The sequence below is a fragment of the Periplaneta americana genome, chromosome 2, assembly GCF_040183065.1.
Source record: "Periplaneta americana isolate PAMFEO1 chromosome 2, P.americana_PAMFEO1_priV1, whole genome shotgun sequence".
Classification (NCBI taxonomy): Eukaryota; Metazoa; Arthropoda; class Insecta; order Blattodea; family Blattidae; genus Periplaneta; species Periplaneta americana.
Window position 1 is genome coordinate 207,608,029 of NC_091118.1, and position 14,347 is coordinate 207,622,375.

At 34.6% G+C, this 14,347-nt stretch overlaps 1 protein-coding gene across 2 annotated transcripts in view; it reads left to right on the forward strand.

Moving 5' to 3' along the window:
* The window catches only part of LOC138695094 (C3 and PZP-like alpha-2-macroglobulin domain-containing protein 8), a 976,398-nt gene that overhangs the window by 311,014 nt on the left and 651,037 nt on the right, over positions 1 to 14,347 (forward strand). For both annotated transcript variants that reach the window (XM_069819482.1, XM_069819483.1), the window contains exon 2: positions 1,648 to 1,779. In XM_069819482.1, the coding sequence (XP_069675583.1) occupies positions 1,682 to 1,779 (98 nt within the window). In that variant the 5' untranslated portion in view covers positions 1,648 to 1,681. The remainder of the gene's footprint in view (positions 1 to 1,647; positions 1,780 to 14,347) is intronic.

Sequence of the window (14,347 nt, forward strand, 5' to 3'; positions counted from 1 at the left end):
AGGGTGATTCAGACCACCCGTAACAGTAATTTATTTCGGAAACTAGTGCATTAAAATTTTCGAGACATAAATATTTATCACTAAAGAACATGTGAACTTTCACTTCAGCTTGATTTCATCAATTAATCTTAACAGGAAGTAGGGTCAGTGGCGTATCACTTTAAAATTTCAAATGGGAGTCGGGTCAAATAGGGTACCATTTGATAGAGCTCTTCAAAACAAACAACTTTCATAGGAAGCGGTTTTATCAATTCCTATTCTTTCAATGAGAAAACGTACATTTTCGTATTGTAACATTTCTCAATATTGATGGCATTGTCTTTTCGTACGTTTTATCATTGAAAGAGTAGTAATTAATAAAAACGTTTCCTATGAAAGTTGTTTGTTTTGAAGATCTCTATCAAACAGTACCAAATTTGAAAATTTGACCGAACTCCCAATTTAAATTTTAAAGTGATACGCCACTGACCCTACTTCCTGTTAAGATTGATTGATGAAATCAAGCTCAAGTGAACGTTCACATGTGTTTTAGTTAAAAATATTTGTGTCTCGAAAATTTTCATGCACTAGTTTCCGAAATAAATGACTTAACGGTGATCCGAATCACCCATTGCTTTTTTGTACGTTTTCTCATTGAAAGAGTAGGAATTAATAAAAACGTTTCCTTTGAAAGTTGTTTGTTTTGAAGAGCTCTATTAAATGGTACCATATTTGACCACTACTCCCATTTGAAATTTTAAAGTGATACGCCACTGATCCCACTTCCTGTTAAGATTGATTGATGAAATCAAGTGAAAGTTCACATATGCTTTAGTAACAAATATTTTTGTCTTGAAAATTTTAATGCACTATTTTCCGAAATAAAAGACTGTTACGGGTCGTCTGAATCACCCTGTATATATACCAAATTACGCAGAAAATTCCAAACAATTATTTGGAACAAAACCAAAAATTTTGGATTCTGTTTTAATTTGAAATTTTAAGGGAACCGAGCTGTGTGAACAACATCCAGACTGACGTTTCGAATTTAAGGGGCTACATCCACCTTTGAGCCCTATAGAACAAAGACAAAATGAAATACTTTTTTAATTTAAAAATCTGGCAAATTTAGCTACCTACAATAGCGTTCAAAAATACATGAGCCCTACTAATCGATAGTGATCGATAATTGTTGGTGTATATACGTAAGTGTGGCTTCTTTAGTTATTACATCTATGAATAGATGGCGAAGATAAAATGGTACCAGTGTGTGCATCGAATATATACGAGTAGTTCAGATTTGAGAAGCTGCTTTCTCAAAACCAGAAATATTTATCACATAAATTATGTTTTCTTTAAAACTATTTAAACATGTGTCCATTTTTATGTTGTACATTGTCCATGTTTGTAAATACAACATAAAGGTATGTTAATAATCCTTTTTTCATTTTGTAAATCATGTCACGGCATCCCGTCAGCTCTTTACATGACCCCCAAGAGGGTCACGACCCACATTTTGCGAACCACTGTGCTAGAGAACAATAAGGGTTTATACACGATACCTCACACACGTCCTCACATACTTTTTATGTCCTTTACTTTAATTCTGTGGGCGTGGTTAAGAGAAATAAAACCTGACTGACATGTTATCATTTCTGTTTTTCGCAGGCGCCATGCTGTGAGGTCACCGCTTTCGGGTTAAATGGCGCGCATCAAGATGGCCTTGCTTTCCGCGACTGCAACGCTCCTGCTCTTCTGCTGGCTGCGTGGAAGCATAGTGAAGGCGGAGGAGTGCACTCAGTAAGTACCAACATCATTTTATACAGCATAACAGTTGCCATAGAGACGGAGTTTCTGTTTTAATAATCGCCACACTTTTGTTTTGTTTACCAAGTCAACACAATATTGGAGCCGTGAATTTTAAGTACTCTGCTCTTCCTTCAATACCCGAAAGGTTGCGCTTTATCTCTATACAATATATCATACAGGGACATCATTTTTTCTTTACTAACATTTCTAATATTAACCTGGCTATACCTTTGGATCAACGGTTGCTACCCCCTTCCACGACTGAAGTTCGATGATACTGGCGTAATATACAAACAAATCACTTTATTAGGTATAGGAGGGAAGAAAAGTAGTTCATCCATTTACGTAAACTCCATTTACGCTTTTGAGTTTGATAATTTTCATTAGGTTTTTGTTTAATCAAAATACAGTACAGTATTAACAATGAGTGTTTTTACTCACGAACTGAGCTGTCCATGTGGACGTATTCATTATGCAGTGTATGTTATACTGTCTACAACACATTAGCGTACAATATAGAGAATGAAGTTAAATTGAAAATAATCATAATAAGGATATTTAAACACATTTTCAAAACGGTGGCCTTTCATTTCGATACAGGCTTCAATTCGAATGCGTATAATTCCAATTACCAGTTTCGTCCTTCGTACTAGTAACTCATGTTGAAATAATTCTATATCTACTCTCAGAGTACCTTACGTTCTGTAAATTCAATCTTCACTTCCGCTCAATCCGAAAAGATAAAATTACTCAGACATGCTATCTACTGTCCGTCCAAGTGGTTATGTCGCAGGATCGTAGAAAGGGGGGAAATCACGTGACAGTTAATTACTTAACGAGTCTCTTTTATTTAAGTTATTTTAAACAGTTGTATAATATTACATAGACGTCCAATTCCTAACAGAAATTAATGTTCTCAGAAAAGAGCTAAGACAGCCCAGTCACTAGCCTTTACAGAGAGGCGAATAGAAGCAGGTGGGGAAAACCGGAATGCGAAGTAGGCAAATGGACGACAGTACCTGTGCGAAAATGATGCAATATTGAAAACTCTTTCGTCAATGGAAAACGCGAACATATTTTTGCAACGCACTGTTTACTATGACCGTAAGGCTACTATGACTGTATATGCGGTCTTGGATCTGTGTGGAGGACGGTTGAACTTCATTAGTAGAAAGGGTGAGAGTGAAGTACATTAAAAAACTCAGGTACAATAAAAATTGAAGTAAAAATAAAATGATGTCCCTGTACAAAATTTCAGCTACGTATGTGAATCAATATTCCACGAAAGTTTTCGGAACTCAAAGTTGTTCTGGTTTCATCAGACTGAATACATTTTTTAACTTAAAAAATGAATCATATGGCTTCGAAAGGAGAAAGCAGAAGAATAACAAAAGAAAGCGACAGTTAAAGGAAAACAAAACTGTAAGACTGGACATCGTTGTGTGTACAATTTATGAACAGTAGAATAGAAAACAAATGAATTCACATTCAAAGTCCATACGAAACTGGTTTGTTTTACAAGGATCCGCTGTTAAGAATGATAGTGTTTTGTTAGTATTACTACTAATTCAACAGTTTTCTCGCAAAATTTAACTTTCTATAAATTCAGACTAGAGGAAACAGAGTTCTTACTTCCCCCGAGCGGAAATTCTTTCCTTTTTTCTTCTCTTAAGGACAGTGGGTAGCAAAAGATCTGCTTCAAGTGCTTAAAAATGAGGATATATTTTAAACGATTGCATTTTAATACTATTAAAGGTAATAATTAAATGAAACTTTAGTACAATGTAAAGCAATTTAAAATCCATAGAGAATCCGATAATTTTTCCTGGGCTTATTTACGAGAAAATATTCTCTCTGAGGTTGCACTATGGTTTATGTTTTGTTTTTCACTCATTTAGGTCCACTTTTCTGAGGTACTGTTTAATCTATGACTTTTTTGTTTTTCGGTAGTAAACAATATTTCTATCAATTTCCACGTGAAATTTGATCAATAAATACATAATAGATAAAGAAGAAAAATATATTGTTCAGAAACCGTAAACTTTCTGTAATAAAAATAATAATTTTAAAATAAGAAGCTGTAACATATTGGTTATAAGTTTAGCTAGGAATTGTACAGTTTATCTTTAAAAATATAGAGTATAATTTAATTAAGTTATGCCAAATAGTTCCTCAGAAAAGTTTATCTGAATGAGTACAAACAATTCAGAATTTAACCCCTGAAAAAGTCATAAATAAATATGTAAAAAAAAGTTATTGCGTACTATTTGCAGTAATAATTTTGAAATTACTTCATATTTTGGCAAAGCTTCATTTAATTATATTTAGTGCTATTGAAGATACAAATGCTTAAAATTTTTTTCTGATTTATAAGCACTAGAAGCAGAACTTTCACTACCCAGTGTCCTTAAATAAGGTAGATAATATCACTGAAGAGAGAGAGAGAGATAGAGAGAGAGAGAGAGAAATAACTTGTCCGGCCTTAATTAAGGATGACCACGAGGATCCGGAATATAATAGCAAATAAATACAATTAATTAAATATGAATATTGTTATAAAAATAAAATATAATAATTAAGCACAATTGATTATCAATTATAAAATAAAATCTTAGAAGATGACTATAAAATTATACTTATAAATAAAAGATTTCATTTAAAATTAGCATATCCTTAATTAAGGCCTTCCGAGTGGTATAAATGAAATTGTATAATCTGCAGGGAATCTTTGAGAATTTGCGAGATGATTTTTTGAATTTCAAAGGATGATATTGATAATTGTTTCAAAAATGATATGTAAATTTTGGTAAAGAACTCCGAGCACCAAAAAATAAACCTGTCACTGACCAATTGAAGAGAGGGATGTTATACTTGGCACTAAGGTAGGGAATACAAGGTTCATAAATGACCCTCTTTTCCTGATCAACCTGATGAGCTTGGTTTAGATCTCTCTCCATGCGTATAGTTGGATCTATGATAATAGCCTTTTGTTGTTGCCTGTTTATTGCTATTATATCCACTCTTCTGTAAGAGTCGTCTTCAGAAATACAGTGGACCTCTTCATGAACTTCCCAACCCTTGTTCCGAAGAAGACAGGCGATAGCTCCACGGACTCTATGATGCCTGTTGTTACGCAATAACTCTCCCTTCCGACAAAAGCCCAAAAGCCCCAAAATTATTAATAATTTAAAATATTGCATTAAGATAAATGTAAACATGTACTTATTAGAATTAAATTACAAGTAATTCCTTACAAACTAGCTCATGATTTTTATTTTCCAAGTAAAGCCTTGGTTTTTCTGAACCGAGATGCGAGGTCTGCAGCTGTCTGACTAAGGTACCGCTTGCACATACAAACCAATTTTCAGAAATGTGTCTGTTGCGCATGCGTAAGTAAATTAAATGTTTGCAAAACCACATCTGCACTCTGTCAAGATCTGAGAACGGAAAGTGTTTTTCCAAACTAAAATCCGTGCTGAAAATGAAAGTGTCTGGCTTTTAACACGCGCTCTGTGGACAGCGTTGCCACTCCGTCTAATTCACCTTCACGTAACAAAGTTTTTCGTTACACTCAATTCCGTAACCGGCAACTATACCAGTTTCCATGGCAACATAAAATAAAAGAGTGAGAATATTTGTTCTAAGAAATGAGAGTTTGGGCTTTCTGTTTGTCGCTGTTCATCTTGAAGCAGTAAAAGAGAATGGGGGGAATAAGAGATTGTCAGGCACTGTTTCTTACCGCGAGAACTGTAGGGCAATGATGTCAAAGCAAGAGCATTTTTCTGACCTTGACGTCGTGCGCGGGCATTAAGCGCTAGATATGATAGGAGGAATAAGCAGCCTGTTGGATTAAGAAAACAGTGGTGCACAAACTTCAAACGGAACGTGAAATTTTATGTCGTTATTTTTATATGGCTTCTTTCTGTTTGATATTATCTATATTGTCTGTAAAACAAAAGTACTAACACCTATTTCTTAGCCTAATATTGCAGTTGTGTTTTAAACGTTAATAACATAATAAAGGGTAAAGAAGGAATATTCACACAAATTCCATAATAACTACAACTATACTGTACTAAGTGAATTAAACACATCATTCATAAAGAAATTGTTATCCCAAAGAAAGACACTGAATATGACATGATAAGTTGAAATTGATATTGATGGTATCTTTAGCCTTATAAAAGTAATCAAAACAATATTATAGTACAAAGCAAAGTTGTCTAGGTATATGTTTTAACTGTAACTAATATTACATAATAAAACTCTTATCGCATTATGATTTAGGTGATATTGGTGCGTAACTTTCTGTTATCAGAATATTAAATGATCTCGAAATCTGCTGAAGCTATAGAGCTGACGTTTTACCAACACATAGGCACATATCTTTTGTTTGTGATGTAACAGTATTTGCTTTGTTAATTCATTTCCTTACAAACATTTTCCATGCGAATATTTTCAAACATTTTAATACACTATCTTCAGTAATACGTATTTACGATATATTACATTTACGAAAACATTGTTTTAGCTGTAAGGCTACTAAACAAACATATCGGATAATTTCACTTTTCTGTAAAAAAAAAGTTGAGAAAATATTCCTTTTGAATAAAAAAACGAACTTGTGAAAAATGAGCATTAAAATTAAAACTTACATTCTTATAATGCACTTATACTTCTCAGGCAAATCTAAAAATTACCATGGATACAGTTTTAATAAGTTCTCATTCCCTTTATCTATTGAATCAGTGCTGGCCATCCCTGAATATAGCTCGACCAAGCGGCATATACCACCTCTTTCGTCTGTCTCTTTCCTTTCCGCTGTAAAGCGCTCAGGCTCTCCTGGGCTCTAAAGCGCGCGCTTGCTCCTATGGGCATCAGTTGACATCACTTCTGTAGGGCATGCGCATTTCATCTCTACATAGACAGCTGACGGTAACGCAGCTTAACCTTCGAAACCAATGTTATACTAGAGACTAGCCAATAAGTGGGCAGACATCCGCATAAAGCCATCTCGAGATGAGTGCTGTAGCACATGGAATATATTTCCCAGCAGAGGTATGTGCCACAGAGCTAATTTGCGCCAATTGCACGTGCAAATTACTTGTGTGTATAAAGGGTACTTCACGTATGTAACCGTCACGTGATAGCCGCATGCTCTTTGAGGGAGGACTTCGTCAAGCACCGATAATTATTCCTACCAATCGCACTCATCGCCAATCTATAATAATGTAGCACTATAATCCAATGTAGTGTTCTGGGAGAGGCCGAATTTATTTAGGAAAATAAGTACTTATAATTATAACATTTAAGAAATATTCATATACAATCGCCGGTCATAGAAAAATTAAATCTATACTAATAATAAATCTGTAAACGAAATTTTTCTGGTAATTTTCGCCTTTCCAAAAATAATTGGTGTCAACATGAATAATTAATCACCCTGAAACCAAAAATCGCTTTTTTAAATCTTTGTTTCTATGTCTGTCTGTCTGTCTGTCTGGAAGTTTGTTACCTTTTCACGCGATAATGACAACCGATTTATATGAAAATTGGAATATAAATTAAGTTCGTTCTAACTTAGATTTTATGCTATATGGCATTTAAAATACGTTATTTAAAAGGGGCGTTATAAGGGGGCCTTAATTAAATAAATCGAAATATCTCCCTTATTATTGATTTTCATGAAAAATGTTACATAACAAAAGTTTCTTTACAAATGATTTCCGATAAGTTTTATTCTATGCAAAATTTTGATGGGACTGATATTTAATGAGATAAATGAGCTTTGAAATAACAATGTGTTTTATGTTCGCCACCTAATGGGCTGTAATGAAACGAAAACAAATGACTTCGTCTATAAGGGGCCTTGGACAACAACAAATGGAAGCTATTCATTTAACATGTTTCTGTGTTTGTATGAAGTAATCTCAGAAGATAATTAACCGATTTGTATAATTAATTATTAATTCACCATTGGAAAGTGCAGCTTCTCTAGATGGACATAATGCTATAATGTTATTACAGTAACGTCTGAGTGAATCGAGGACAGGTAAGATTAAAATAGATTCTTATGCACAGAAAACTTGATAGGCTATTCTGTATATTCGTTTCCTGTATTTCTTAAAATAATGTTTATGAACATATTCATTTTCATCTCAGAGAATTAACGAACAACGAGAGTGTATTGATTTAGTATGCAGTAATAGTACGTTAGCTTAGCATTCCATTATTTTAACTATGCTAATTTAATTATGTTAAAATAGATAAAATGAATAAATTATGCAATAAATGCATAAAGTGAATAATACACCATCATTTAAAGTTCAAGCATAGGCTCATCATTTAATTGGAAATCTTGTTCCAGCTGAGAGTAAGAGCCTTCAGTTCTTTCAAGTGTATTTCATTTCAGACGCTGACCAATTGTCTATTAGGTCTAATATAGTATCATTTTTTTTTTACTTTTTATAGTAGGTTGTTTCAAGACGCTGTATCAACATCTTAGGTTATTTAGCGTCTGAATGAGATGAAGGTGATAATACCGGTGAAATGAGTCCGGGTTCCAGCACCGATAGTTAGCCAGCATTTCCTCATATTGGGTTGAGGGAAAACCCCGGAAAAAACCTCAACCAGGTAACTTGCCCCGACCGGGGATATGGCCAGTTAATAAATAATTTTAAACATTTGAAGAGAGACTGAGGATTAAAAATGGCTGTCAGTCAAGTTGAACCAAGTTTTAGTTGTATAAACGCTAATCTAAGTTCATGTTATCTCAATCTAAGTTGATATTTAACTTTCGAATTTGCTCCGATTAATCTCCTTGAACCTGGATCAAAAGCATTCATATTTGATATTTAACCGGTTCTGAAGCATAAATCAAGGATTTTCATTTACCCTAACTGTGTACAACAAATTTATTGACGTCACTTATGTCTATTTTGAATTATAGTTACTTAAATAACATGTTTTTTTATAATACGAAGGGTTCTACAGAAAAAAAAGTATGTGTGTCTCAAAAGAACCAATAAGATGTAAACTGGAAATAGAAAAAAAATGATCGAACAGGTGATGAGTTTTAGATACCTCGGAGTGGATATAATGAGTGATCGCCATATAATAAATGAAGTAAGATATCAAACACAAAAAACAGCTAGAATTTCAGGATGTCTACGTGGCACACGTAGGTCGTGTTTTGTCTATATGTCAAACAAACAAAGGCTGTCATTAAATTTATTTTTGTGTCTGGTATAAAAACATCTGAAATACGTTTGGAGATACAAGGCTGACACTAATAAAACAACTGAAATTGGTTCTGTAATGAGTGAGATTCTATTTTTTCCTTTCTATTTTAAGATGAAGGTAGGCCTATATTCAGAACATCGTTTTCTATTCTATTAAACACTGTAGACATATCCTATTTGCTGACGACTTACAAATATACATACCTCTGCACCTATATCGGCACTAAATTACGCAATAAATTAAGTAAAATCAATTATTTCATGGACGAAAAAGTTTGGACTGAAACTGAACTCTGAGAAATCACAGGCAATTACAATGGGACATCAACGACTTTTAAGTAAATTAAACACAGGTGACTTATCTCCTGTTAAAATGAATAGAACTATTATCCTTTAAAGTGATAGAGTAAAAACTCTAGGAATTTATATGGACAAAAACTTAAGTTGGAATACTCAAATCACACACACACATGTAAAATAGTTTTTTAAGAAAATTCACGCACTAAAAAGAATTCGAAATTTCCTTCCGTTGCTTCTCAAGAAGAATTTAGTGCAGTCGCTCTTGATGCCTCATTTTGATTACTGTGACACTCTCTACACTGACAGACAGACTACAGCGTGTTCATAATGCATGTGTTCGATTTATTTGCAACGTCCGTAGATCTGACCGTATCACACCTTCACTAAATATGCTGTCCTGGGCCCGTCTCAAAGAGCGAAGAACTATCCACTCTCTCACTTTACTCTTCAATATTCTTCAAACCTCTAACCCTAGCTACCTAGCTTCTCGTTTTCAACATTTGTGCTCATATCACGAAATAGATACTCGCTCACAACACCATGTCACACTCTCCATTCCTAAACACAGAACATCCTTCTACTCTTCATCTTTCACCGTCTCTGCAGCTCATCTCTGGAACTCTCTACCACAACATGTCAGAGACTGTCGGACATTGTCTAGTTTCAAAAATAAATTAAAATTGCACTTTTTTAAATTAGATTCCTTTCAGTTATAAGCCCTTTTCTCTGCGATAGTTTTGTAAAAATATAGACCATATATTTCTTTCCTTCCTTTCCCCTTTTTGTTCTCTTTATCAGCCAATGAATTTATTAGCATAGCCATTTTATTGTGAATTTTATTTAATATTCGTATTTCTTTTCTTTTTTATTATTATTTTATTACATTCCATTTTGTTATATTCTACCTTACGTTTTCCATATTAACCATTTGTACTAAATGAGTTGCTTTTGCTATATTCCAATGTATTTTACTTTCTTTTTTCTATTAAGGTATTATTTTCATGTTGTTTAGTGTCGATTTTTTTACGCTATTATTATTATTATTATTATTATTATTATTACTATCATTATTAGTATTACTATTATTATTATTATTATTTTGTAATATGTTAGTATTCTGTTCTTTAACTTTCTGTTAAATTTTAACTGCTTGTATACTTTGTGACCTGTAGAGTGTAAGAGAAGGCCCTATGGCCTTAACTCTGCCAGTATAAATAAAGAATTATTATTATTATTATTATTATTATTATTATTATTATTATTATTTGTCGTCTGATGTATCAAAAACATGCTAGAACATTTCATTACTATGGAAACAAACATTTACATCCACGAAAACAAGACCTAGCGTCTCTATTTTGTCATACTCGCGAACAAAAAAGTCTACGATTTCTTTTTTGTCTTTTATATAAAACATCTGAAATACGTCTGGAGGTGCAAGGTTAACACCAAATAATACAAGCGGCAGGGATTGTAGAATTGGAATTTATTTCTACAATTGGAGCTTCGATTATGCGGAATTGAATGGACGTACAATTCCGCTCCTCTAATTTAATTTTTACATTTATGAGTCCAACCGTAGTTACTAAAAATACAGGTTTTGGCGTATGATGTGAAAAGAAATAATGAATGAAAAGGGGAGTGGCGGGGACGGCGGGATGAATTGTGAACAGGGGACGCAGCGGAGTTAATGGCACCCCCGGGGAGGGGAGTGGAGGGGAGATATGCGGAAGTGCTAGTCATTAATGCTGGTTACTGCTGCAACGCGTAGTAATGGCACAGCAGTGTAATTGGTTACTTTCCACCGCAGAATACCGATATGCGGTATAATCGTATTTTTTCTTCCGCTCTGAATCCCGTCCAGTTGAAGTGACAAAAAAAAAAGGTGCATAAGGTAATATTTACACACCTTTCACAGCTAACGCGTTACGTTTTACTAGTCACGTCTACAATATTGTTTGAAGCAGGGCTGGTTGAATAAGGCTGTAACGGTATTTGCTATAGAACAAAGCCCTGTACACAGCGTCACACTAAATACATTTCCTCTATATTAAACATATAAGTTATTTTATGTATATTTCAAAATGAACTTTTATTTTACCCATAAAATTCTATGACGCTACAAAGTAGCGAAGGGAAATCTACTGTACCCCGATATTTCCATGTAAACATACGATTTGAATTCGGCAACACACACTCTGCATTTTATCCCGACGATGTCTATATCTACACGAATGTGGAATAAAAAACTGTGTGTATGTGTGTATGAGTGAAATGTGAAAGAAAGGGTACATTTTCGGACGAAATGGACCAATATCCATCCATCCATGTTGAGATATTTATACATAAAGTTACTTACTCACTTACTTACTTACTTACTGGCTTTTAAGGAACCCGGAGATTCATTGCCGCCCTCACATAAGCTCGCCATCGGTCCCTATCCTGAGCAAGATTAATCCAGTCTCTATCATCACATCCCACCTCCCTCAAATCTATTTTAAGATTATCCTCCCATCTACGTCTCCGTCTCCCCAAAGGTCTTTTTCCCCCGACCTCCCAACTAACACTCAGAAATGCATATAGAGTGTTAGTTGGGAGGTTGGGGGAAAAAGCCCGCAGTGAATTGGAAACGCATCTGACAGAAACTGACCTATACGAACTCTGCTGTACGTTTCACTGAGACACATTTTAATTAATCGAACTAGTTTCTTGGAAATACCAAAGTCAATAAGAATATCATATAAAACTTCTCTCTTAACCGAGTCATATGCCTTTTTGAAATCTATGAATAACTGATGTACTGTACTCTTATACTCCCATTTTTTTCTCCATTACCTTTCGAATACAAAATATCTTATCAATAGTTGTTCCATTACGCCTAAAACCACACTGATGATCCCCATTAATTTCATCTACATATGGAGTTAATTTTAGTTTTTCTTTAGCTATTAAATTTCTAAAATGTCACTCATTTAAATATTAAAGTTAAAATATAATCAGTTATTTAAACAGTCAACTGCCACTACTAATAGTCAGCCTAATCTTTCTTTGGGTAAGAGTAGAATCTCGGGACGGTAGGAATAAGATAAGAGATATTCCCCATACACACCACAGACCCCAAAGAGGCACGCCTGTAACGGTCACCAGATAACACAAATCGCTTCCCGAACACTAGAAGAGCGCCTGTCATTTCCCCGATCGGTATGAACATTCCACAAATACCGAAGAGACATAAAACAATCGTACCCTCTCTCCGAGGTCAGTCATTCAATGCCCCGCGCCAATGTTCGTGCCCTTTCACGATGCAAAGCAGTTAATATTGGCAAATTCTGCACAGCTTACAGATACATGCGTTAAGTGAAACATAAGATATGCTGACCGTCGCTAGCAATTTGTAATCCCCAGTGATGGGACTGCTTAAAGATTATGATGGATCACTTCCCCAAGTGTCTCCGCTGACGCCGTCACAAGATGGCTAAATTCAATTAAATAGACGGATCGGTCGTCTTTGTTTCTGGTCGTGTATGTGCAGGGAAATTAGGCACTCGGTACTTGTCCCCGTTACAAACTGGGGGTGGTAGATATTTTCTCCGGAGATGCTCTGCTTTTTTTCACAATGGGTTAAAATGTGTATCCATTGCCTTAAGACAATACAGGTCATGAATCGTTTGTCATAATATGTTTACTGGTAATAAAACTTTTCAAAATGAATTCGACGGAGTTTGGGTAAATGTAGATAAGTCATAAAAATGAGTTCTGAGATAAATGGAAATAAAACTTTGAACTCTTGTCAAAGCCTACTAATTTCTACGACTTAGCTACCATGAATGATGTTGTCTTGTTTCACAAATTGTCAAAGCCTGCTTTTTCTAGGAGTTAGCAACCATGAATGATGTTCTGTTGTTTTACAAATTATTAAAGCCTGCTGATTTCTACGACATAGCTACCATGAACGATGTTCTCTAGTTTCACAAATTGTCAAAACCTGCTGATTTCTAGGCGTTAGCAACCTTCAATGATGTTCTGTTGTTTTACAAATTGTCAAAGCCTGCTGATTTCTACGACATAGCTACCATGAATGATGTTCTCTTGTTTCACAAATTGTCAAAACCTGCTAATTTCTAGGCGTTAGCAACCTTCAATGATGTTCTGTTGTTTTACAAATTGTCAAAGCCTGCTGATTTCTACGTCATAGCTACCATGAATGATGTTCTCTTGTTTCACAAATTGTCAAAACCTGCTGATTTCTAGGCGTTAGCAACCTTCAATGATGTTCTGTTGTTACAAATTGTCAAAGCCTGCTGATTTCTACGACATAGCTACCATGAATGATGTTCTCTTGTTTCACAAATTTTCAAAGCCTGCTAATTTCTAGGAATTAGCAACCATGAATGATGTTCTGTTGTTTTACAAATTGTCAAAGCCTGCTGATTTCTCGGAGTTAGCAACCATAAATGATGTTCTGTTGTTCTACAAATTATCAAAGCCTGCTGATTTCTACGACATAGCTACCATGAACGAAGTTCTCTAGTTTCACAAATTGTCAAAGCCTGCTGATTTTTCGGAGTTAGCAATCATAAATGATGTTCTGTTGTTTTACAAATTGTCAAAGCCTGGTGATTTCTAAGACTTAGCAACCATGAATGATATTTTTCTTGTTTTATAAATTGTCAAAGCCTGCTAATTTCTAGGAGTTAGCAACCTTAAATGATGTTCTCTTGTTTCACAAATTGTCAAAGCCTGCTGATTTTTCGGAGTTAGCAATCATAAATGATGTTCTGTTGTTTTACAAATTGTCAAAGCCTGGTGATTTCTAAGACTTAGCAACCATGAATGATGTTTTTCTTGTTTTATAAATTGTCAAAGCCTGCTAATTTCTAGGAGTTAGCAACCTTAAATGATGTTCTCTTGTTTCACAAATTATCAAAACCTGCTGATTTATACGACGTAGCTACCATGAACGATGTTCTCTAGTTGTCAAATTGTCAAAGCCTGCTAATTTCTAGGAGTTAGCGACC